The sequence below is a fragment of the Bombus bifarius genome, unplaced genomic scaffold, assembly GCF_011952205.1.
Source record: "Bombus bifarius isolate JDL3187 unplaced genomic scaffold, Bbif_JDL3187 scf7180000007970, whole genome shotgun sequence".
NCBI lineage: Eukaryota > Metazoa > Arthropoda > Insecta > Hymenoptera > Apidae > Bombus > Bombus bifarius.
In genome coordinates, this window is record NW_022884356.1 from 2,529,994 (window position 1) to 2,552,443 (window position 22,450).

Below are 22,450 nucleotides of genomic sequence, written 5' to 3' on the forward strand. Positions count from 1 at the left end.
GTTGGACATGATACGTGCAAGTTGACGAAACAAGTGAAAATATTAGTTTTTGTTTTGTTAGTGAACGGTTATCTTTGATATTTATTAAAAATAATTAAAATTCCATACTCATATGGAAAAGTAAGATCTTTTTAAGGGACGTAGAATTGAACGTTCGCGTAAAAATTACGGCCGGGGGTGTGTCTGGGTTCGAGGCTTTGCATAAATACATCTACGTCCTGAAAATTACCGGCAGTCATTGCGAGAGTTTTGTGATGAAGGAATTGTCGCCCAAGGAGGGCAAATTTTAAGAACGTTCACTTGAGCCGAGAATGCCGGTGAAAGTTGACGTAGTACCACCACCGCCCGCAAACTCAAAGCAGCCGGGTGTCACAAAATCTTTACTCTACAACGGTTCACGATTTCAAGGTTCTCAAAAGTCTAAAGGCAACAGTTACGACGTAGAAGTAGTTTTGCAGGTTAGTTCTCCCCCTTTCTGGAAATTGCGCCACAAATATCTCAAATTTCTATTACACCTTTGACATCTGTCTACTGCGTAATGATTGATTATACGCCTTTTATCCTTTAAATATTTTACAATCTTAGATTAGTTAACTATGTTGTTTACATATCCAAATAGTTCTGAATTTAAAATGACCTATTACGAGAATTAAAAAAAATTTTCCTTATACTTCTTAGCTTATTTATAAATATCTTGGCAATATAGAATCCGTAATTTTGTTTGACAGGTAATGTTATTTTATTAGAATAAATTTATGAAAATGAAAATATATAATAAAACGGTAATTTGTAGATAGTACTTGAGTAATAGATATTGATTGAACTCAAAATTTTAGTTGTAATGTTTACAAAGAATGAGTATATGTATAAATATATATATACAAGTTATATATTTTAAAATGTATGTAATGTATCTTTTGTAGCATATTTCTTTTATTTTACAAATAAAATACAACACACATACATGTACAAACTATTATTTTATAAGGATTTTTCTATTACAGCACGTAGATGAAGAGAACAGCTATTTATGTGGCTATTTAAAAATTAAGGGTCTTACGGAAGAATTTCCTACTTTAACTACATTCTTTGATGGTGAAATTATATCAAAGAAATATCCATTTTTAACTCGTAAATGGGATGCAGATGAAGATGTTGATAGAAAACATTGGGTTTGTATTTTATTGCATATTTTTTTTATTTTAACAGGTCTAATCCATTTTTTAAAATTATAGAGTAAATTTGAATCTTTTCGCCAGTATGCCAAAACATTTAATTCAGACACATTTGATTACGAGGCTTTGAAGGGAACTGATTTTGTTTTTATGAGGTGGAAGGAACATTTTTTAGTTCCTGATCATACTATAAAAGATATCAACGGTGCCTCATTTGCAGGATTTTACTATATTTGCTTTCAAAAATCTGCTGCTACTATTGAAGGCTTTTATTATCATCGTAGTTCAGAGTGGTAATATTATTTGATATATTTATATAATGTAACAAAATATATTCTCTTCCGCCCGCCCCTCTTTCCCTCTATCCTAAACTTTACTTACTACAAACCTTTACAATTATAAGTAATATTTTAGTTTAATTCTATACATTTTCCATTAAGAAATTAATATTTGTATGTGATAGAAAATTATGTTAAAAAAATTGTTCTTCTTTCATACTTGTATTATTTTAGGTATCAATCTTTAAATTTGAAACACGTCCCAGAACATAGCATACAAATCTACGAGTTCAGGTGAAATCAATGACTTTCGCACATTTATCTCTCGAAATTCATATTTTGCCTCTCTTAGCTTACAGATCTCATAAAAATCAATCTTTGAAGTAGTTTCAATCGATTTGAATAACCAACAACTTTTAAATTGTTTATGTTAAAAGTAAAGTACTTGAAAGAATATATATAAACTACTTCAATAAGGTATTTCTTAGGTTCTTTTTTAAATAGTAGTACATAATATATATGGTGCATATTATATATTTACTTTATATAAATATTAGAGAGATTTCGTAAAAGAAAGGTCATAATTGAAAAAGTGACAAGGATTGCAGTCATTGATACGCTTGATTATAAATTAGTTATTATTAATATTCATTGTAAGATGTTTTATCGAAATAAATTAATTGATGTTTTTTGTCAATTAAAATGTTGTTAATTATTTGGTATTTTTATCTATTATAAGATTGTAATATCATTTATTAGCATTATATATAATCAAATTTACCCTATAGTATGAATAGGGTTTTGTTTTTTTGTTTAAGTTCAATGAATAATACACGCATATTATAAAAAATCTCTAGTAAATTATATATTTGAAAACATGAAATAAAAAAATCTTGTGGCAATATATTAAAAGCATATACTTATATTTGAGTTACTTATATGATGTAATGACTGCATAGATTTGTAGAAATTTAAGGTTTACTTATATTATTACTCATTCATATATTTATGAGATCTGTTTGCCTCAACTGAAATAACGGTGGTGACTGAATGGATTGAAGTGAATGTAGTAAAAAAAATCAAACTGGAACATGAAAGTAATTTTAATATTATCTTAAGATGTCAAAATTTCATGCTGATATTATTCTCTTGTATCAGCATGATACAGATTAAATAAATGGTAAACTCAGATTAATCACTCCACTTAAGGAGGATTTTATTAGGAAGGATTTTCTTACTCTACCCATATGAGTCAGTTGATTTACTCATTAATTCTGTTTTGTATGTTCAATACAGCTAATAAATTCTCAGTCACAGAAACATACCAAATAAAGAAAGTCTTTCCTCATAAGATTCCCCTGTAGTGGTACAATTTTAATGAGCCAAGTGAACAAGAAACCTTTTATGGATATTCATAATATTAATGGAAGAAGAAATTTGATACAAGTTGGCTGTTCATAGAAATCGTAATGTAATGTTAATGAAATATTGAATCTGTTATAGACATAGGACATTATAATGGTTCATTGCATTGATTAGACTAATTTAAACTGATGTATTTATTCAGTAAGTTACTAAAAACTAAATACTATTAATTTTGAATCTCTTTTTACGAATGTAAAATTTATTCTTTTAACGATTACTAAAAAAATTTTAATGTTACCAAAATAGTAAAACTTGTCTACTACCTAGAATCTAGATTTATTCGTTACTTAGAATGTAGGATAGAGACATATTTACTCCAAGATAAAATATCTAAAAATTATGTGTAATTTGTATTAAAATATCTTTATTGTATTCATTAATACATTTCTGCTGCTGTTAATTTCAATATAACTAAATATAACTAAAAATTAATCATTTATTTGGTAGAAATTTGTAACAATAAATGTTTGTAACTTCTATAAGTATCTCTTATTAACATTTATTTATAAATTGCTAATTTAAAAAAAATGTTGTTTGAAGTATCAACTTGCAAAATTTGGAAAATGTAATATATAAAGTCATATACCTTATTTGGCAAATTATTGTAATATTTTTATGTAATATATATGTAAAATCAAAAACATTTTTGTACAATATATTTTCTTCCAAATTAGCATATTAGCAAATAAGACAAAACGATATTAGCAATTAATGGCGTACTATGACGAATATTTAAAAAATAGAATTTTAAATACCCATGTACATGTTTAATAAAATGATATTTACATAATATTAACAGCATTTGTTGCAAAAAGTAGAGTTTAATGCTTCTTCTGAATTCATGTATATTGTAATTACTTTAATATTAAAACAAATGATAAAGTATTAATTCATTATTACAAAATTAAGCATAAAAGTGTATAGATCCTTGTTGTATTGTAAATTGCTTATTAAATATAATATATCTATTAAAACTATTATATGATATTTTTAATATAGAAACAAAACTGTAAGTTATAAGAAGTATATAAAATTGATACAAATCACTTTAATGTTTAAATTTTCCAATGGTTTAATTAAAAGTTAATAAAGCTTTCAAAATTAGAAATAGTGAATCGCTTAGTGATTATTTATCATTTAGGAAAATTTTAACATTAAAATGAAATGTACTAATAATGTAAAAGATAATAAATGAATTCCTCTAGTAAATTATGGAAATTATCTTTTTGGGTGTATATGTTACTGTTTAGTTTAAATTCTTCATATCCACAAAAATTAACAAAAATTTAATGGTTAATTGGAAATAAGTACAATATAACAAAATTGTATTAACAGATTCCTGTATGTGTTTCAAGTGGTAATTGATCGTTGATTTTATCAACTACTGTGGATGATTTTTCTTTTTTTTTCTTTTTGGATAATGTTCTTTTAGACTTAATTAGGCGTTTAGGTTTTGCAACTGTTCGATTTCTTTGATTAAGAGTTACACTTCTTAATTTTCTGTGTGTACCATGTGTAGCTTGCTAAAATATGCAATTGAATATATAGGTATATTATTATAACAATAGTAAAATATAATACAGGTGAAATATATTACCATAATACTAGAACAATATTGACAAAGGCAAACTGCATCAGTTGATGTAGATGTAGCTTTATGTAATACAGCTTCAAACCCCAAAAATTTTGTATCAAAGTTAATTTTAGCTTTTACCACATCAGTAAATGAATTTTGGACTGTTAATATGTTATCAATATAATCTTGAACTTTTTCTTCCCCATTTAAAAGTGGAGAAAGTTGTGTTGGTCTTCTATTACTGATATCCAATACTTTGCAACTTTTTTTTTTATTAAAACATTGATTTTGTACATCACATGTTTCTTTGACATTTGAAACAGATACTTCATCTTGTAAAAGATCTAATAATAGATTATTATAATAGCTTAAATTTTGATAACATATTGTTATTAGCATTTATTAATAAACATATAAATACTTATATTTAATTTACTTACCAATAAAATTTTTTAAATATTCTGAAAAGATTTTATTACAAGAAAGTAAATGTTGGAAAGCTTCATCAAGATTTTTCTCTGTAAAATATGTTCTTGCTAATATAGATCGTTCAGATGAAGTTACTCCAGTGCCATTAGAATTAAAAATTTTCCATTGTTTGCGAGAAATCTCTGCTTGCCATTCTAAAGCACAATCTTCCAGTCTTCTATTGATTGACTTTAATAATTCATTTACTTCTGATAACTGTTGAGGAACACAGAGATTCCTTTTACTGGGAAGGGAAGCATTGTCTTCAACCATAGATATATCATCAATTGTTGTCATTTCTCTCTAATTTTTCTTTTAATTATACAAATATATTCCTTAAATAAACATAGATTAAATCTGTCTGCAAAGCTTATATAAGAAGAACTGGAAAATATAAAAATAGATGCTTGAAATAAATTTAGATTGCATTAGTCTTTTATCAAACAATTGAACATTTTTTAATGATATACTCTGTGTAAGGATAGTCAAATGCATCATAACAATAAAGCAATTTTATTTCATTCATATAAATTTATTGAATGGAAATTGATATTAATATGTATTCAAAATTTGATTTTATAATGACTACCCAGAGAATATCTATGAATAAATTATTACGTATAATACAATTTTTAACTTATTTTTTTAGTAGAAAACAATTTATTATTTATTATCAACTAAAATTGTAAGTATTTTTTATAATTATATGTTAAACTAAAATTAAAACACTATCTAATATATTACTTACATTTAAATATAGCATATTCAATTTTCAAGTATCTAAATTTTATAAAATAGATCATTTTTATGTTATATTGTACATACGTGGAAAAAATATAATAAAATATAATGTCATCTAATTCTAAAGTATATAAAATTTAGGGTTCTAATTATAATTTGTTGTTTAAATCGTCGTATTTTTGTTGTATAATTGTATTCGATTATTATAATACAAAATTCTTTGTGATTAGAGACAAAATTAGCACAATATTACATTTGATGTGATTTTAAAATATTTGTTTATATATAAGATAGTTAAATGTCAAATTATGTTATATTCTTATCAATTTTGTGACCATCACAAGTGCATTAATATTTTTTTTAGAAGTAATTACTTCTACTACGTTCATTAATAGGTTGAAAGAAATTTGTATTTTGCATTTATAATGCATTTTATAATATTACAAAACATAATACTAAAATGGAAATGTGTTTAAATATGTGATATATATCACATTATATTTTATAACAAAATTATTTATTAGATATAAACATAAACAAGCTTCTTATAATATTTAACAAATAAGAAACTAACTTTTTTACTTGATTTCAATTATTCAGATGGCCCCTTTCTTTCTCCACAATTTCAATATTTATGAAAACTTTTAAAGTGATATATATATACAGCAATGATGAAATCAATGATCTCTTTTACATTATATTGTATCTCTTTTTGTTAAAATATATGTATTAACAATTAAAAAGATGACATAAATTAGCAAGAAAAAGATAAATTGGTAAAAGGTTAATAAGTAATGTCATATTTCATTTTAAAATAACACAAATATTACTCTGTAAGTATCATATAATATACATACGTTAAATATATTCCTCTGGACAAGCAAGAGCCCCTCCCCCTTCGTTTATGTTTATATATGTATATATCATATCATATCATATCATATATATTAATTAATAATGGCTGCTTTTATATACACATATAATTTAATTTGAATTTTACACAGTATAAATACATCTTATATGTTTTCTTGATATCATGTAATCTTTAAAAAAACTATCGTATAAATCGTTATCACAGTTTGATAAATTTCATACGATAGATGTCTATGGTTTAATAATAACAATTATTTTTCATGGAATTTTTAAAGTAATTGTTAAGAGCAAAAAGTTAAGAAAAGAATTTGCTAGATTAGAATTGCTGTTATTGTATTACTGATATTAAAAAATCATAGTAATCTACTATAGTGAAATTTATCAAAATATGAGTATAGTATGAATGAGTTCTTTTATATTTACACAATACACAACATAATTTTTATAAACTTACACTGTACAAATAAAATAATATATAATTATATTAAAATATTTAAATAAGGTGTAATATTTGCATTATTATAAAGAATGTTATTCAATTTTGCATAATTAATTTTTAGAAAAGAGTAATAGAAAGAAAAAATTAGATGTGTAATATAAATTTAGAATTGATTTTGTATATAAATACATATTAAAATATTTTAAAAGTGACACAGTAAAACAAATTTTCTCGTATTATTACTGAACAAGAATACTAGTAACATGGAAACTAATAATATTTTAAAAAATTTGTTAAATTATTATACATTTTTGGATTTGTCCTTATGTATTATTATCCAATTAGCTGCTCTAAACTATTCAACTTACATTATTTCTAGTCTACACCACAACCTTTGTAGACTTAGTGAACTTGTACTTTTTGCTTCATCTTTTCCTGCTTTAATATAGATTCGTTTTAAAAAACATTGTCCATCAAAATTTAAGAAAAGACAGTAAGAACTTTTTGATTTGTTATATATCTTTACACTTTTAATAAAATTCATAATTTTTTCATTAATGATAATGAAATTTTTGAATCATTAACAAAAGTTGTTAAACTATTATTTCAAATATTGTAAAACTACTAAAGAAATATGACAAAAAAATTGTAATATTACATAACTATAAAATTAAATATAGAAGCGCTATAATTATTTATATTTTGTAATTATAAATAAATCATTTTTTTTATTTTTTTAAATTTTACTGCTAATATTTCATGCTATAATTACTATTAAAAAGAAAGATTTCAATGTTTTATTATTTTTGATGGCACATGTTAACAAAACTCTTTACATCAAGACAGGAAGGAAGAATTAATATTATATATTTACAATTATAATCATAAAATTATTCTCAAGATATTGTGCAAGAATTACGACCGACACAACTGGTACGAGAATCTGTTATACTACCAGGTGAACTACCTGGAGTTGATAGTCCATTATGACCTACACCAACAAAACGTAATTTTCGGTGATGAGAACCTAGACTTTTACTAGAGCTCAATGATCTATTTCCATTATAACGTAATTGAGATGTAGTTGTCATTGCGTAAGATTTCAAATGAGATTTAATGGATTTAGGCAATGGAAGCTGATCAATACCATAAACTGTTGTTCTTGCAACTATTGCACGACATGCAAGTTCTTGAAGACTGAGAACTAAAAATCAGATTGGTATTCGTAACAGATTTAAAAAAAATTATTATAGCAAAAATTGAAATGCATTACCTTTATTAGATCTCCATAATCTTTCCATTCCATTACGATGTAAAGCCATTCGAGAAAGTTCAGAAAAACTTTCACGAATATTAAAATCACAAAGAGGTGAAACTTCAAAAAATGCCATATGATTTTTAGCTGCATATGCTTCAGCATCACGTTCTCCCACTTGTCTTTTAAAAGCTAAGTGAAGGCGATTACCAACAAGTACTTTTGGTACTCCAGGAGCATGCTACAATTAAATTTAACTATATAATAATTGCTTAATAATATAAAATTGATATTTAAGATCATTTTTATATACCTCTTCAACTTCCTTTAACCATCTATCAATGCCATCAAAAGACCATTTATTGGTAATGTCATAGACTAAAAATATACCTTGAGCCCCACGAGAATAAGATCTGATTATTGTACAAAATCTACCTTGACCTGATGTGTCCCATAATTGTAATTTTACTCTTTTTCCATCCAGTAAGATAGTAGTAGTTTTATATGCTAAAAAGTAGGTTCAAAGTATTTAAGATTCAAATTGTTCAAGAGAGAAAATAGAAAATTCAAATTGTTAGGAATAAAACAAGTGTTACAGGATGACACAATTAAAATGAATAAACAGAATATAATGTAATATAATATACTTATTCAGCTTTTGTATGATTCTCTAAAATCTTATTTTAAAATTGCTCGCATGAATCTTTAAATTGATATTTTCATGTTCAATTACAAGTCATAAGATTTAAACTAGTTTTATCAAATAGGTAACAAATTAATGTTTATTACAAATATCAACAAATCAGAAATAATTAACGTGAAATTTCTCTGGTATGCTCCTTATTATCTTATTTGCAATTAAACAAATATTATATTTTATGACATTGATTATGTAGTTCTAATGAAATAAAGTTAAATTAAACACGATGCAAGTGCATTATTTTAAATTAGAGGGAAAGGGAAAAGAGGTAGCTAAAAGATACTGATAAGGAAAATCGTAGAATACCACTGCCGCTGCAAAACGGAGATTCGGCAGCACCATCTTCGAGTCCACTCAAGATTTCTTGTTTTCCAACGTCACTGTCACCAACCAGCAGAAATTTGAGAAGATAATCGTATTGTTTTTCTTGACGAGACTTTGTTGTGCTGGCCTCACCTGCAGCCATACTATCCCTGTATTGTAAACCCTGAGCATACTGCAGGCAAACCTCTATGCACTGATCGCCCCTTTAACGTTTTTTGTATTTGGAATCCGTGGACGGATAAACTTCTTTTAAAGATTCGTTTTTACAAATCAAACCATGTTGCACTCAACACGAAGTTACTTTCACGTATCGACAACGTTTCCCTACGATGATTTTTCACCGACGGCTGTTATAGTTTCAAGCAAAATCATAACAAAACAAGAATGAAATCCATTTTCTACTGTATTGTCTACCCTATGTTTAATTGCTTAGTTGAGGTGTCTACTGTCAAGTTTATCGAAGGCCGAAGGTCAAGTATGTTCGTCGAGTGACCAACTATTAAGGCAACTGTGTAGTAAATGATTCTTGTCCAGGTAAAATAAGGTGGATCTTCATGTAAAGCGATTATTACTCGATTGTAGCTATCGTAGTTAAGTTTGTAATTCCCCAACATTTTTGTAATAAGAATCATATTGTAATATTTAATGTAACTAATAAATATTTTACAACCAAGAGATTAAGATTTTTTAGTATTATTTGGGATACAAAATTTTGTACATTTATAAATTAAGTTGTAAGATATCAATTTTGAGGTTACAAGTTACAAAAGGTAGACTAACTAAATGGGATCACCTAAATACGCACCGTACCTGAATATCTCTCTCCAAGTTCAAATTTACTGTTCTGCTTCTTATTTACATCGGATATTTGTCGTATTTATTGTTAAATGAAAAATCTTCTCAGTACAAAGTTACAGTATTTCAAAGGATATTTAGGTGATCCCATTTAGCTAGGCCATTCTGTATATTATATATCTTGCTATCAATCAAATAAGAAATAAATACTGTAATGGTTATTTAATAATGTTTTATTTATTTCTTAGGCACAATCAAATACTTTTGTGATTAATTTATGTATTTATTTATTTTTTTTATGTAGGACATGTTCTTCACATATATGTAAAAAATAATATAATTTAAATATATATGTTACGTAAATATAAATAAATATACAAAACAATATTTATTTTTCGCAATATATTTTTAATAAACAAATGGTATGTATATATGATTATTATACAACTATAAAAAATTAGCTTCTTTAGGATTATTTTTATATGAATGATATTTATTAAAAGTTGCATTTAAACAATTTTAGTTTTTAAACTAATAAGAAATATATAGTATAAATGTTTCATATTTATACTAAATAGAACAAACCCAGAAGTTGAAGTAAATTTTAAAAGAGAATCTCTTCCTTTTCGTTTCAGCAAATGCGTATAAAATGTATAAACAAAATTATACAATGTTCTATTTTTGCTATTTAGATTTTCACAGATAATTTATGCACATAATCGTATAAATTTTATTTTTTAACTACTTGAATAACGTCTTCATCGTGCATAACATGTTGCACTCCTACTCGTTGTGGTGAATACTTGGTACTTGTACCCTAAAAAAAATATGTAAGATATTATTAATCCATCTAAAAAAATGTTCTTCTTTTTTAAGACATTTATTTGAGAATTTACTACTTTCATTATCTTTATTACACAGATTACAGAAGATTTATCACATGTCACACAAATGAGTATTGTACAAAGTATAGAAATAGATAGTTTATTGAGAAAATATTGAATCAAAATCTTCAACAAATAATTATAAGAACATAAACTATTAATATTGTGAAAACCTAATATATTAAAAGTGATACTTACCCAAACAAGAGCATATTTAAATTGTTGAGCAAGTGTACGATGAATTGCATGACATACATGTTCTACAGTAACCCCTTTTCTTAATATTAAACCATCTTCAAAATCAGGTGGTTGTCCAGGTTTTTTTGTATAAACTCTTATTAAAGATAAATATTCCCACAATGTTTCAAGAAGGAAATCTAGATTCAATTTCATATTACAACTGTAAAAAACATATGAAATGTGTTTATAACGTTGTAATATTTAACTTTAAGATACAAAAAATTTTTATATGAATATTTTATATGAAATTAATAATATTTTTATATGAAAATTTGAAAATCAATTATTTTAATATACATATTACATAAAAATCTATAGAAAAATTGTACCTAACTACTACACTATTAGGCTGCCTGGCAATTCTATCCACTTCTTCTATTGATATTTGATCTATTTTGTTATGTACATAAAGACATGGTAAATATACTCTGTTAGCATTAATCACATCGATTAACTCATCTGCACTGCAATCTTCACGAAATAGAACTTCTGCATTGAAAATTTTATATTCATGTAAAATCATTTGCACTAATTTCTCATCTACTTTTGTTAATGGACATGTGGAGTTGAATGCCAATCCACCTCCCTTTTTTATCTTAAAATATATGTTTGGCTTTTTTTTATTAAGTCGTATACCAACTGATTCCAATTCTTTTTCTAGGAGTTGTCTTTGTACATCTTGTTTAGTAGCATCTAGCATCATAAGAACTAAGTCCGCTGTTCTTGCAACAGCTATTACTTGTCTACCTCTCCCTTTACCCTTAATGAAATATTCACAAATGTAAGATTTTTATAAACTATTATTATATGTTAGTATTATATATTAGTATTATATAAAGTTTAATCTTGTGATTACCTGCGCAGCACCTTCAATTATTCCAGGGAGATCAAGAAGTTGAATATTAGCTCCTTTATATTCAATAACACCAGGTATACAAGTTAAAGTAGTAAATTCATAAGATGCTGCTTCAGATTCTGTGTGTGTTAATGTACTTAACAAAGTAGATTTTCCTACAGAGGGAAAACCTATTAAAGCTACTCTTGCATCTCCTGATTTTAATACATCAAACCCTTCTCCTTTTTCAGATTTCTTTGGTGGTTCTAAAAGTTGTGATCTATACTTTGCAAGCTTTGCTTTTAATAAACCTAAATGATATTCAGTAGCTGAAAATAAATTTTGTAAATAAAGTTAACTATTATTCAACTTATAACTTTTATAGAAAATATATATATGATCTTTTTGCCACATATATTTATTGTGATAGCAATGATAATAATAAATTTATATTGTTTTCTGTAAAATACATATGGAAAAACTTAATAGAAATATAATAAATTATAAATAATGATCAATAATAAATACAAACATTTTTTAAAATAAATTTTATTAATAAATTAGCAGTGTATACAAAACAGCAAAGATTTAGTTAGTTTCAAGATGATTTATCAATATTGAAGTATTTTAACAATAATACTAATTTTAATAAAAGGACAAAACTATGTATATCGGAAATGACAAATGTTTGTATTATGTGTAATTCTTTGCGTATGTTACAAGAGTATGCATAAATGAAAATATAGAAGCATTTCTACATAAGGTTAGAAAAAACAATTTAATCTTGAGATATGTACGAACCTTTATTCTTTTGCGTCCGAGCAATTTCTTTTTCAATCTCAGATATTTTTTCTAATATGCCCATTTTATATACCAACAAGCACACAATAAATTTACATTTACAAAAATGACACACACTTTTACATGTGGTGTCCGTGACAATATACTTATATATTTAAAGACATCTACCATAAACAATAAATTATAGTGAAGAACATTCATTGCTGTTTGATTACGCCATCTATAATTCGTCCAATGCGATAAGGCAGTTAACGTAAACAAAATTTGATTATTGCGGTTGCAAATATTAGTTGCCAATTAGTATCACTTAAGTGTCACTAGACGGCACCAAATAGTTGCAACCGTAGTAATTAAATTTTGTTCATGTTTATTGCCTTGACTCGTCGGCTACACTATTAATGTTGAATTTTATCTTCAAATACAATTTGTAAGAGGCATATCTTAGTTTGGATTAGTTTATGATCATGCCATTTAGTAACTCGTGAACTATCTGCCGATCTTTTTGGTTAGCTTGTTGCTTTAACGCATAGGTTATACCAAGTGTTTTATATAAAATATAAAGTTAGTTAAAAGTAATTACCATGTATGACGATTATAGCGAGGTAAATATTACTTAAGTAAATATTCGTATTTTTTATCATATTATAGTGATTAATATTTATATTATTTTCAGTATGATGCTTATGACGATTATGGACCACCAGATGTTCATGGTGACCAGTATGACAGATTAGGTTATCGTCAAGTACCAGAAGTTGTACGAAATTTTCTGGTTTTCTTACGCAATTGTATAAATGAAGGAATGATTTTTGAGATTCAAAATCTTTATGAAACAACGTTCCCGAAAATCTCAGAACAATTATTTGATAAGTCTTCCTGGCCAGATACTCAAACAATTGCACATATAGTTGACAATGATCCAGTATTTCTTACTCTGTATAAAGAGCTTTATTATCGTCATATCTATGCCCGAATGCAAGGACCAACATTAGAACAACGTCTTGGTTCTTTTTATAATTATTGTGATCTTTTTAATTATATTTTACGTCCAGAGACTCCAGTTCAATTAGAGTTACCCGATCAATGGTTATGGGAGCTTATTGATGAATTTGTTTACCAATTTCAGTCTTTTACTCAATATCGTGCTAATTTATCAAATAAAACACCTGAAGAAATTGAAAATTTAAATGCACATAGCAAAACATGGGATGTATTGTGTGTTTTAAATGTTTTACATTATTTAGTAGACAAATCAAAAATCAAAAGTCAATTAGAAGTATATGCAAGTGGTGGAGATCCAGATTCTGTTGCTGGTGTATTTGGAAGACACTCTTTGTATAAAATGCTTGGATATTTTTCTCTTGTAGGATTGTTACGCTTACATTCTCTTTTGGGAGACTATTATCAAGCCATTAAAGTATTAGAAAATGTTGAACTTTATAAAAAGAGTGCATACTCACATGTTCCTGGTTGTCAGATATCAACAGCATATTATGTTGGTTTTGCTTATATGATGATGCGGAGATATGCAGATGCAATCAGAACATTTTCTGGTATTTTATTATATATTCAAAGAACCAAACAGTTGTTTGCAACAAGAAGTTACCAAAATGATCAAATTAATAAGCAAACAGAGCAAATGTATCATTTATTAGCAATCTGTCTTGTTCTTCATCCACAATGTATAGATGACGGATTACAACAGGCGTTACGTGACAAAAATTATCATGAAAAAATGTATAAAATGCAATATGGAGATTTAGTTGAATTTGAATCATGCTTTCTATTTGCATGTCCAAAGTTTTTATCTCTTACACCACCAAACCCTGATAATCCAACTGAAGATTATGTTCGAGAAGCAATTAAGCATCAAACTCAAGTCTTTATGGATGAAGTTGTTCAACAAAAGATGTTACCAACTATTCGTTCATATTTAAAATTATATACTACTTTGCCATTAAGTAAACTAGCTACATTTATGTGTAGTAATACTAGACCAGATGAGAGCTGGGATTTAGATAAAGAAGTCAGTGCATTAACTATTCATCTATTGTGTTTTAAACATAAAATGAAGAATATTGTTTGGACAAAAGGTGCATCAGGATTAGATGGAAAATTTCAATCTGGCTCAGAGGTAATTTGTTATTTAATATAACATTGATTAATTTAGTTTTATATTTACTATCATTAAAAAATAATCACAACGCATGTTGTTACAGCTGGATTTTTATATAGATCACGATATGATTCATATTGCGGACACGAAAGTAGCACATCGTTATGGAGACTTCTTCATTCGCAAAATTCTAAAATTTGAAGAATTAAATCGCAAGTTACATCATATAAAAATTTAAGTCTCTACATTGATATCATTCTTACTAAAGAAAATAAAAAACATTGATTAATAATAAATATATCTTTCATTTATGTAATCATAAGATTCAAGACATAATCTGTTAGCCTAAGACAGTTTGGAGGCACTATGTATAATACAACTTTACATTAATTCTATGCTTATACAATATTACTGCTCTTAGAAAAAAGATATATAATGCTGAATATTTTTCAAGATAACAGGTATTTTGCTTCATTATTAATATATAAAATATTTATGTATGTTTTTAATATTATAAAAGTAGGCATGACTAACAATCTACAATCTATTTTCTTTAAAAAAAAAGGATTAAAAAGTAAAATATAATTAAATAATAACACTCATTTTTCTAGCGTTTTATAAACATACACTGCTTCTTTTGATTTATTATATATTTAAAAATAATATTTGCACTATGTTTATAAATGTTTATAACATATTTAATGCAAAAAATTAATCGTTATAAGAGACCACTATTATTTTCACTTTGTATATTATTGTCAACTTTATCGTGCATTATTTTGCATGCTGCCGCTAAAATATTAGGTTGAAATAATGTAGATGGTGCTTTCAAATTATGAAGATAATGAAAGAACCGATTTCTTCTTTTATTATTGTTGTTAGCCCTTAATGCTTCTGCTCTACATATTGTTCTTACAGATGGGAGGTAATCAGTAGCTATAATTTGATGGTCAAGCAATAACGATGTAGTTTGTGACAAGGCTTCATTTACTCCTTTATTTGACTGTTTTTTTAACATAATATTATCTTGATATTGTGTCCCATTGTAGTCATTCAATTCCTCTTTACATATAATTTTACTACCTATCCATTCAGCTATTTCTAGACATATATTACTAGAAGCTGAATATGGAGCAGTATTTTCGACCAAAGATAAATTGGGTTGTGCTTTTTTTTGCCACAGATTTAATGCACAATCTTCTATTTCAATTAGAGATGATAGTAAAGCTATATTATCTAATTTATTTGCTATATTATTTAGTATGTTTTTGTCATCATTTGTTACTTCGTTACTTGCAACTCTTTTCCTTTTCCCCCTCTTAGTTATTTTAATTGCCGGCTTGTGTATATAATACCGTATATTTTGCCAAAATGAATCTTTAAAACTTATGGTCTGTTCCAATATTCGTGGTGGACCAGATAACAATAAATATTGTAACTGTAATATAGCTTTTCGTAAATCACCGCTTTGCAATAACTCCTGTAAATAAGAATTTTAGTATTTACAATTTCATCTCTATAAAATTAATAAAATAATGCATATTAATTTTGCTTATACATCATATAAGTCAAACTTACTGTTATACAATTAGATGGAAGTCTATAACCAGTTTCTGCCAATGAAATTAATTCTAATAAAACACAAACTCTATTCCCAACAGGCTCTTGAAAATAAATTCTGTTTTGTTGAGGTGCCATTTTATTGAGATGGGAACAAACGTCTCTACACGTCATAACAATTGGACGCTTTGAATTTGATGCTAATTGATATGTAGCAGAAATAAAACCTTCATCTTCTTCAAATATAATATCAACATCTTCTAAAAGAATGAGGGAGTTTTGTGGTATTTTCTTTGGCATAATTTCATCTGAAACTAGGTCACAAAATACAGATATTTTCTCATTTTTCTTAATTCGATGTGATTTAGTTGCTTCTTCTAATTCTTTTAAAAGCTTTTTTCCTGTTCTTCTAGATGATGCATTTAACTCTAATACACTAAAAAAGAATTTTTTATTATATATATATACACAAATTATATAACGTTCTTAATCATATACGTTAATTTAATATAATTTTTTAATACTAACATGTAACCAAATTCATCTGCTAGTGCATATACGCTCGCAGTCTTACCGCAGCCATGTGGTCCGAGTAATACAGCTACTTGATTATTTTCACTAATTCTTGTTTGACAACTATCAGATGAATAAAATTCATCTCCACTGCTAACATCCTCATTGGTAAACATCGGTTTCCACCCAAGCAGCCATTCCCTCAATTTTGCTACTGCTTCTTCGTTTCCAACTATTTCCTGAGAACATTTTGGTCTGTATTTGTAAGTCCAACTACAGTATTCAAATTGATCCTCCTTAGTTTTGTATTCTATTACTTCTTTTCTTCCCGATTGTTTATTTTTTTTAGTTTTTGTTCTAGGAGATACTATTTTATTAGGTTGTTCCTTAACAATAAGTGAAATAACATCCCACATATCTTTTACATTTGAACAACGTTTTTCTATATCTGTTAATACTTCTTGAATTTTCGGTTTGTTAATTTTTTCTAAAGCTATCAATTTTTTCTTGGAAAAATCTATTAAAGATTTAAAATCGTTTATATCTATAATTGGAACATAATTGTTACAGATTTCTTTTGGGATATTAAAAATGTTAGTTTCATGCCAAGATAAATTATTTAACTGTGTAACATGACTAATGAGTGGAAATGGTAATATACTACAAACATTTACTTTCCGATTTTTATTTTTACTATTATTATCTGTCATATCTGGCTGTAAAAACAATCGTCGTGCTGCAATTATTTCTGGATTTGGCCTTTTCCGTTTGGTAAATAAAGGAGCTAATTTATCAAATGTTTTTCTCCTTAAACTGTTGTCCTTGATAATCATACAATCCTCTTCATTTTGTTTATTTTCTGTAGTATATTCTAAATTAGTATTACTATAGTTCTTTATGTTACTATTTTTTATCAAAGTTGAATCATGTTTATCACACTTGATAAATTTCTGTTTATTCTCAGATTTGTTATTTAAACATTTATTGTTATTTTTTGAGCTTTCCGAATGTTCACGTTTCTCTAGCTTTAATTTTGTATATTCATCTGCTGGCTTTGATATTTCTTTTACATTCCTATTTTTTGTTGATAAGTTTTCTGAATCTAGATTTCTAGTTGATCCACATTTCTTATAATTTTTCATATCTAATTTAACCTTACTTCTTGGTGAGAATAATTCTTCATCGCTGGTATCACCTATTTAAAAAGTAAATAATTTATTTTAAAAAGTACACAATAAAATGTATGTATAATAAAATATTAAAATAAAAAGTCAGCGATCAAAGTGTAAAAGCTCACTGCCATCAACCAAAATATTTGATTTTGGGAGACTCCCATACATTTTTTTACATCATATGTATTTCTCTCTCTTCCTCTCTCTCTCTCTCTTCAGATTTTTTATATAATGAATTAGAAGTAATATTTAGGTTTCAAATACCTGCTGAAGCATTTTCATTTTCATAAGTTTGAAGTTTGATTCGCAACGACCATCTATGCTTGTGATCCTGTTCATTTTGTTGCTTTTTTTTATTACTCAAGATATTAATGTTTTCAGATTCTATGATTCTAATGTCATCCATTTGAGATAATTCTAATTTATTAGGTTTCTTATTTGATTGTATCGTACTACTTAAATCTGACTTATATAATTCACATCTAGCATTGTTTTCTGTCATATGTACATCAGCTTTTACTACAATAGTGGACATATTTGCCATATTTGTATGTACTAAATCCATTGGAATTTTGCTATATTGTATAAAATAAACATAAAAAAGAATATTGAAAATAAAAGAAATTCATAGTTCAAGAGAAAAAATGAGTAACTACTAATTCCTTACCTGAAATAATTTAATAAACTACCACCTGATTGCTTATGATTTAAAATAGTTGTACTCATGTTACTATCCTTTCTCTCTTCACCTTTAAACAGCTTTATACGATTTTGTATTATTTGTTCTATTTTTTCACTTTCTTCCATCTCTGCAAGTTTTCTTTTAGAATATCCTTTCTTATCAGCTAACGCTATTAGTTTTTCTTTAGAACGTTTTAGTTTCTCTCTATACTCTTCTGATTTTCTGCTATTTACTTCTTCATTTTGAGGAAGAACTTTTATTGGTGAGACATATTGAACTACCTTATTACGATTCATTAGAATTTGAAAAGCATTTGATTCTTCCCTACTATTTTCAATCTCATTATTAGAATCAATAGTTACTACATCTATATCATCAATAACTTCTCTACTTTTAAGTGTATTATCTATGCTTATATCTTCACTAATATTTGTCTTATTACTCAATTCTTTTCTATACTTTTTATTACTGCTTAATCGAGTTTTAACATTACCTTCTTTACTTTGCCCTCTATTTTTTATATCCAAATCATTTGTTCCTAAATTTAGATAACTTGAAGATTGATCTGTTGATTTGTTTCGTTTGGAGGGCTTTCGAACACTTTTTGGAAAAGATTTTTTTGGTGTTTCATATGAATCTTTATCTTCATTATTTATTTTAGCAAATGGACTAGGCGTTTTATCAATCATATCACTGCTATTGTCCATAATATCACATACTCTTTCGTTAGAATTCGTTCGAGATATTTTAATTTTAACACGATTACGCTTTCCTTTAGAATCCTTTCTATACTTCATTTCTTTTTTCGTATCATTATCAGAATGTATCGATACGTCATTAGTAGACTGTACATTGTCCTCAAAATACTGTGTAATATTCCTCATCCTTCATTACTACCTGAGAAAAACTTCGAAAATATGAAAATTACGGTAAAAGCAATTGATATAAAATTTACTATTTGTACAGCAATAGTATAAGATTTTGGCGCCACGACACATGTGTAATGTGTATACTACAGATATGGATTTGATTATAATATTGCTATCATTTGCTTTAGAACTCTGTTGGCAATATTACAAATTAAATTCCTCAGTTAGGTTATTTCTACTTTTCATAAGCGAATTTTTGCATATATATCTCAATTTATAATAAAATAAAGTGACGAAACAATATCACATAAATATATGTACTTTATTTTATCTTATATAGAAGATATTTATTTGGTTCTCATCAGTGGTCAGCGATCTTAGTTATAAAAGTAATTTTATGAGATACAAAAAAGAGCTATAAAATAATGTAAAATTTTAGAAATTATTTATTTAATTCTTAGAAAATATTTATATTAAATTATTAAAAAACGTAACATTTTTATATTACGATTTTACAGGCATTTAAGTAAAAAAAAATTATATAATTATTGTTCACTGGTAAGTATATAAGCATATATGAAAGTTATTTATAATATAGGTCCACCTTTTGAATTTTATTATAAAACATAAATCTCTAATTTTGTATAAAATTTGTTTGCTTTCAGATTGTTGTATTATCCATGAACCTAAGAATTTAATTCCTATTATCTATCCAACGAGATGAAAGAATAAACATAAACAAAATGTGAATACTGTTGCTGCAGCTATTGGTTGCCTACTAGTGAAATTCGGGTGTTACTAGCCAGCAGTAATGACATATTTACTTTTACCAAAGAAGAAATGAGAGTGTCCACGTTTATGGTTCTGGTGACTTCCGGACTAGTGCTGCATTATGTGGCTAAGTGCTGAATGTGACATATGCTAGCATATACAAGATCCTATAGAATTAGGAATCTGCCACGTTTGGTTATACGCTAGCATAGACAAGAACCTATCGAGTTCCGCGCTACAAGAACCTATTTAATTGTACGGTTCTATGGAAAAATTCATGTCTACAAGTATGAAAATAACAAAATCAGAAAATAATTAAACTAATTGTAAGTTACCTAAAAAAGAAAAATTAATTGTTTATTATATTTCTTTTAGAGAAAAAAAGAGAATATTCTCTTTGAGTTGATTGAATGATGCAATAATTTTGATATATACACCACTTAGATTTAACGTTAACCCTTAGCAATTGTACTGGCATGGATATTTTTTCATTAGTACCACTTTTTTTTTCCTTAGTACGTACAATGGCATTTATTGAGACAAATTCAATGACGTTGCATATAAGATCATTTACTATTGTAAAATATTATAAATTCGTCAGTTTCTAAGGAATCAAGTGAGCCGAAGTCGCGCAGCTACCAGCTATTATGCTCCTATGATGCTTCTCAAATTACCAAACATTACTGAATCCTGAAAACTCAAACTTTAGTCTACACACTTTAGTCGAACAATTGGAGTGCTAAACATGTGTATGACAGTTTCATTTTATTTTGTTTGATGCTTTAATTTTTTAACTGAACTTCGGTTTTTGGGCGTCAATCTCATAATTTGTTTTCCATCTTCTGATAGTACTCGATGAATAGAGACTATAACATATCATATGTCACACCACATGTGTGACATCACATTTAAAATATAACAGTTTTTAGTGTATTTTAGAGACAAAATTCAAATCCAGAGACAGTTTGTGGATAAAAACCTAACCTACATTGACGCATGTGTTCGTAGTAAATCTATATACGTCTATAATCTATATAGTCAGTTCCACCGTGCGATAATAAGATTTACGACCCGATATTTACTACTTAGGCCAGGAAAGGCGAAAGTATAAAATTTGACGATCATTTTTTAGCCGAAATATACAAAGCAAATCCTACAAAAAATAGACTACGAATAGAAAAAAGATGTTTTGGTGAATAATGCCGCACTCGAAGAAGACATTAAGAAAGAAGGATGTAAGTCTCAAGAGTTATGAGGAAGGGCAAAAAGCAATTGGTATTTCCTCGAAGGCAGAAGTTTACACTTGAATAGGTACAAGTGTCTCGCTTAAAGGTTTTGGATGCTTTTCCTTTGTAAGATGGTCTATCGCTATAGAGATACCATACATATTAGGTATATCTGATATTTGTAAATGTATTGGCTATTTTCTTCATTGTTTGTTAATAAATTATTATATTCTGACATTTTGTACTATTTCTAACTCTTCTTTATATGCGTTATCGTTCTTCCAGATTATCGCATTTTCGTGTAAAAAATTCATAAATATATTAAATTTTCATAAAAATTTGCGATTTTCTTCCGAAATAAAATTTTCGATACTAATATTGACATAATTTTCTATATCTTTTGAAGTAATTTTTTTGTTAGGGAGTTCTAATTGGCTATTTTTTAAATTTCGTTAAAAGATTTTGTATTTTCATTTCATCTTTCATTTTCATTTAATCTTTCTCCTGCTTTTTCGTCATTCTTTCGCTGGATACGAAATGAGAATTGTCGTCTGTTTTCAGTATAATATGAAATGTTCATTTTGATATAATCCATCAAATTTTAAGACAATCAAAATTTATAAAATTAATAAATTTAGTCAGTAATGAAAGTAAGATGGATAAAAAGCGTGGTTAGTTATGTGGTTACACAAATTAGTCGTTACATCATCATGTCCTTACATATTTCCTATA

General features: G+C 26.8%; 5 protein-coding genes, 1 long non-coding RNA gene and 1 pseudogene across 8 annotated transcripts; 3 read left to right on the forward strand and 4 right to left on the reverse strand.

Moving 5' to 3' along the window:
* Nucleotides 1-167: 167 nt before the first annotated feature.
* LOC117211968 (glucose-induced degradation protein 4 homolog) lies at nt 168-2,946 on the forward strand. Its single transcript, XM_033456368.1, has 4 exons — nt 168-458; nt 1,005-1,172; nt 1,236-1,468; nt 1,688-2,946. The coding sequence occupies exons 1-4, from the start codon at nt 312-314 to the stop codon at nt 1,749-1,751; spliced, it is 612 nt and encodes a 203-aa protein (XP_033312259.1). The 5' UTR covers nt 168-311; the 3' UTR covers nt 1,752-2,946.
* Nucleotides 2,947-3,692: 746 nt separating this feature from the next.
* Nucleotides 3,693-5,373, reverse strand: LOC117211954 (annotated as a pseudogene).
* A 2,385-nt stretch (nt 5,374-7,758) lies between these two features.
* Nucleotides 7,759-9,773, reverse strand: LOC117210852 (ras-related protein Rab-40C). Its single transcript, XM_033454255.1, has 4 exons — nt 9,237-9,773; nt 8,544-8,737; nt 8,249-8,471; nt 7,759-8,179 (listed from the first exon to the last, which is right to left on the reverse strand). The coding sequence occupies exons 1-4, from the start codon at nt 9,394-9,396 to the stop codon at nt 7,872-7,874; spliced, it is 885 nt and encodes a 294-aa protein (XP_033310146.1). The 5' UTR covers nt 9,397-9,773; the 3' UTR covers nt 7,759-7,871.
* Nucleotides 9,774-10,527: 754 nt separating this feature from the next.
* LOC117210841 (developmentally-regulated GTP-binding protein 2) lies at nt 10,528-12,999 on the reverse strand. Its single transcript, XM_033454245.1, has 5 exons — nt 12,810-12,999; nt 12,030-12,337; nt 11,503-11,933; nt 11,132-11,333; nt 10,528-10,866 (listed from the first exon to the last, which is right to left on the reverse strand). Exons 1-5 carry the CDS (start codon nt 12,871-12,873, stop codon nt 10,780-10,782), a joined length of 1,092 nt encoding a protein of 363 aa, XP_033310136.1. The 5' UTR covers nt 12,874-12,999; the 3' UTR covers nt 10,528-10,779.
* Nucleotides 13,000-13,233: 234 nt separating this feature from the next.
* LOC117210835 (eukaryotic translation initiation factor 3 subunit L) lies at nt 13,234-15,221 on the forward strand. Its single transcript, XM_033454232.1, has 3 exons — nt 13,234-13,411; nt 13,483-14,943; nt 15,029-15,221. Exons 1-3 carry the CDS (start codon nt 13,391-13,393, stop codon nt 15,161-15,163), a joined length of 1,617 nt encoding a protein of 538 aa, XP_033310123.1. The 5' UTR covers nt 13,234-13,390; the 3' UTR covers nt 15,164-15,221.
* On the reverse strand, nt 15,211-20,473 carry LOC117210824 (ATPase family AAA domain-containing protein 5). Of its 3 annotated transcripts, none has more exons than XM_033454220.1 (6): nt 20,326-20,473; nt 18,838-19,749; nt 18,435-18,745; nt 17,014-18,193; nt 16,504-16,921; nt 15,211-16,405 (listed from the first exon to the last, which is right to left on the reverse strand). In XM_033454220.1, the coding sequence occupies exons 2-6, from the start codon at nt 19,734-19,736 to the stop codon at nt 15,644-15,646; spliced, it is 3,570 nt and encodes a 1,189-aa protein (XP_033310111.1). In that variant the 5' UTR covers nt 19,737-19,749; nt 20,326-20,473; the 3' UTR covers nt 15,211-15,643. The 3 variants fall into 3 exon arrangements, with proteins under 3 accessions (XP_033310111.1, XP_033310100.1, XP_033310090.1); XM_033454209.1 differs by lacking the exon at nt 20,326-20,473 and adding an exon at nt 19,895-20,069; XM_033454199.1 differs by lacking the exon at nt 20,326-20,473 and adding an exon at nt 19,895-20,069 and having other exon boundaries at nt 18,838-19,759.
* An 86-nt stretch (nt 20,474-20,559) lies between these two features.
* On the forward strand, nt 20,560-21,955 carry LOC117210862. Its single transcript, XR_004488165.1, has 2 exons — nt 20,560-20,779; nt 20,868-21,955. It is a non-coding gene; the product is annotated as an uncharacterized LOC117210862 (long non-coding RNA).
* Nucleotides 21,956-22,450: the final 495 nt, after the last annotated feature.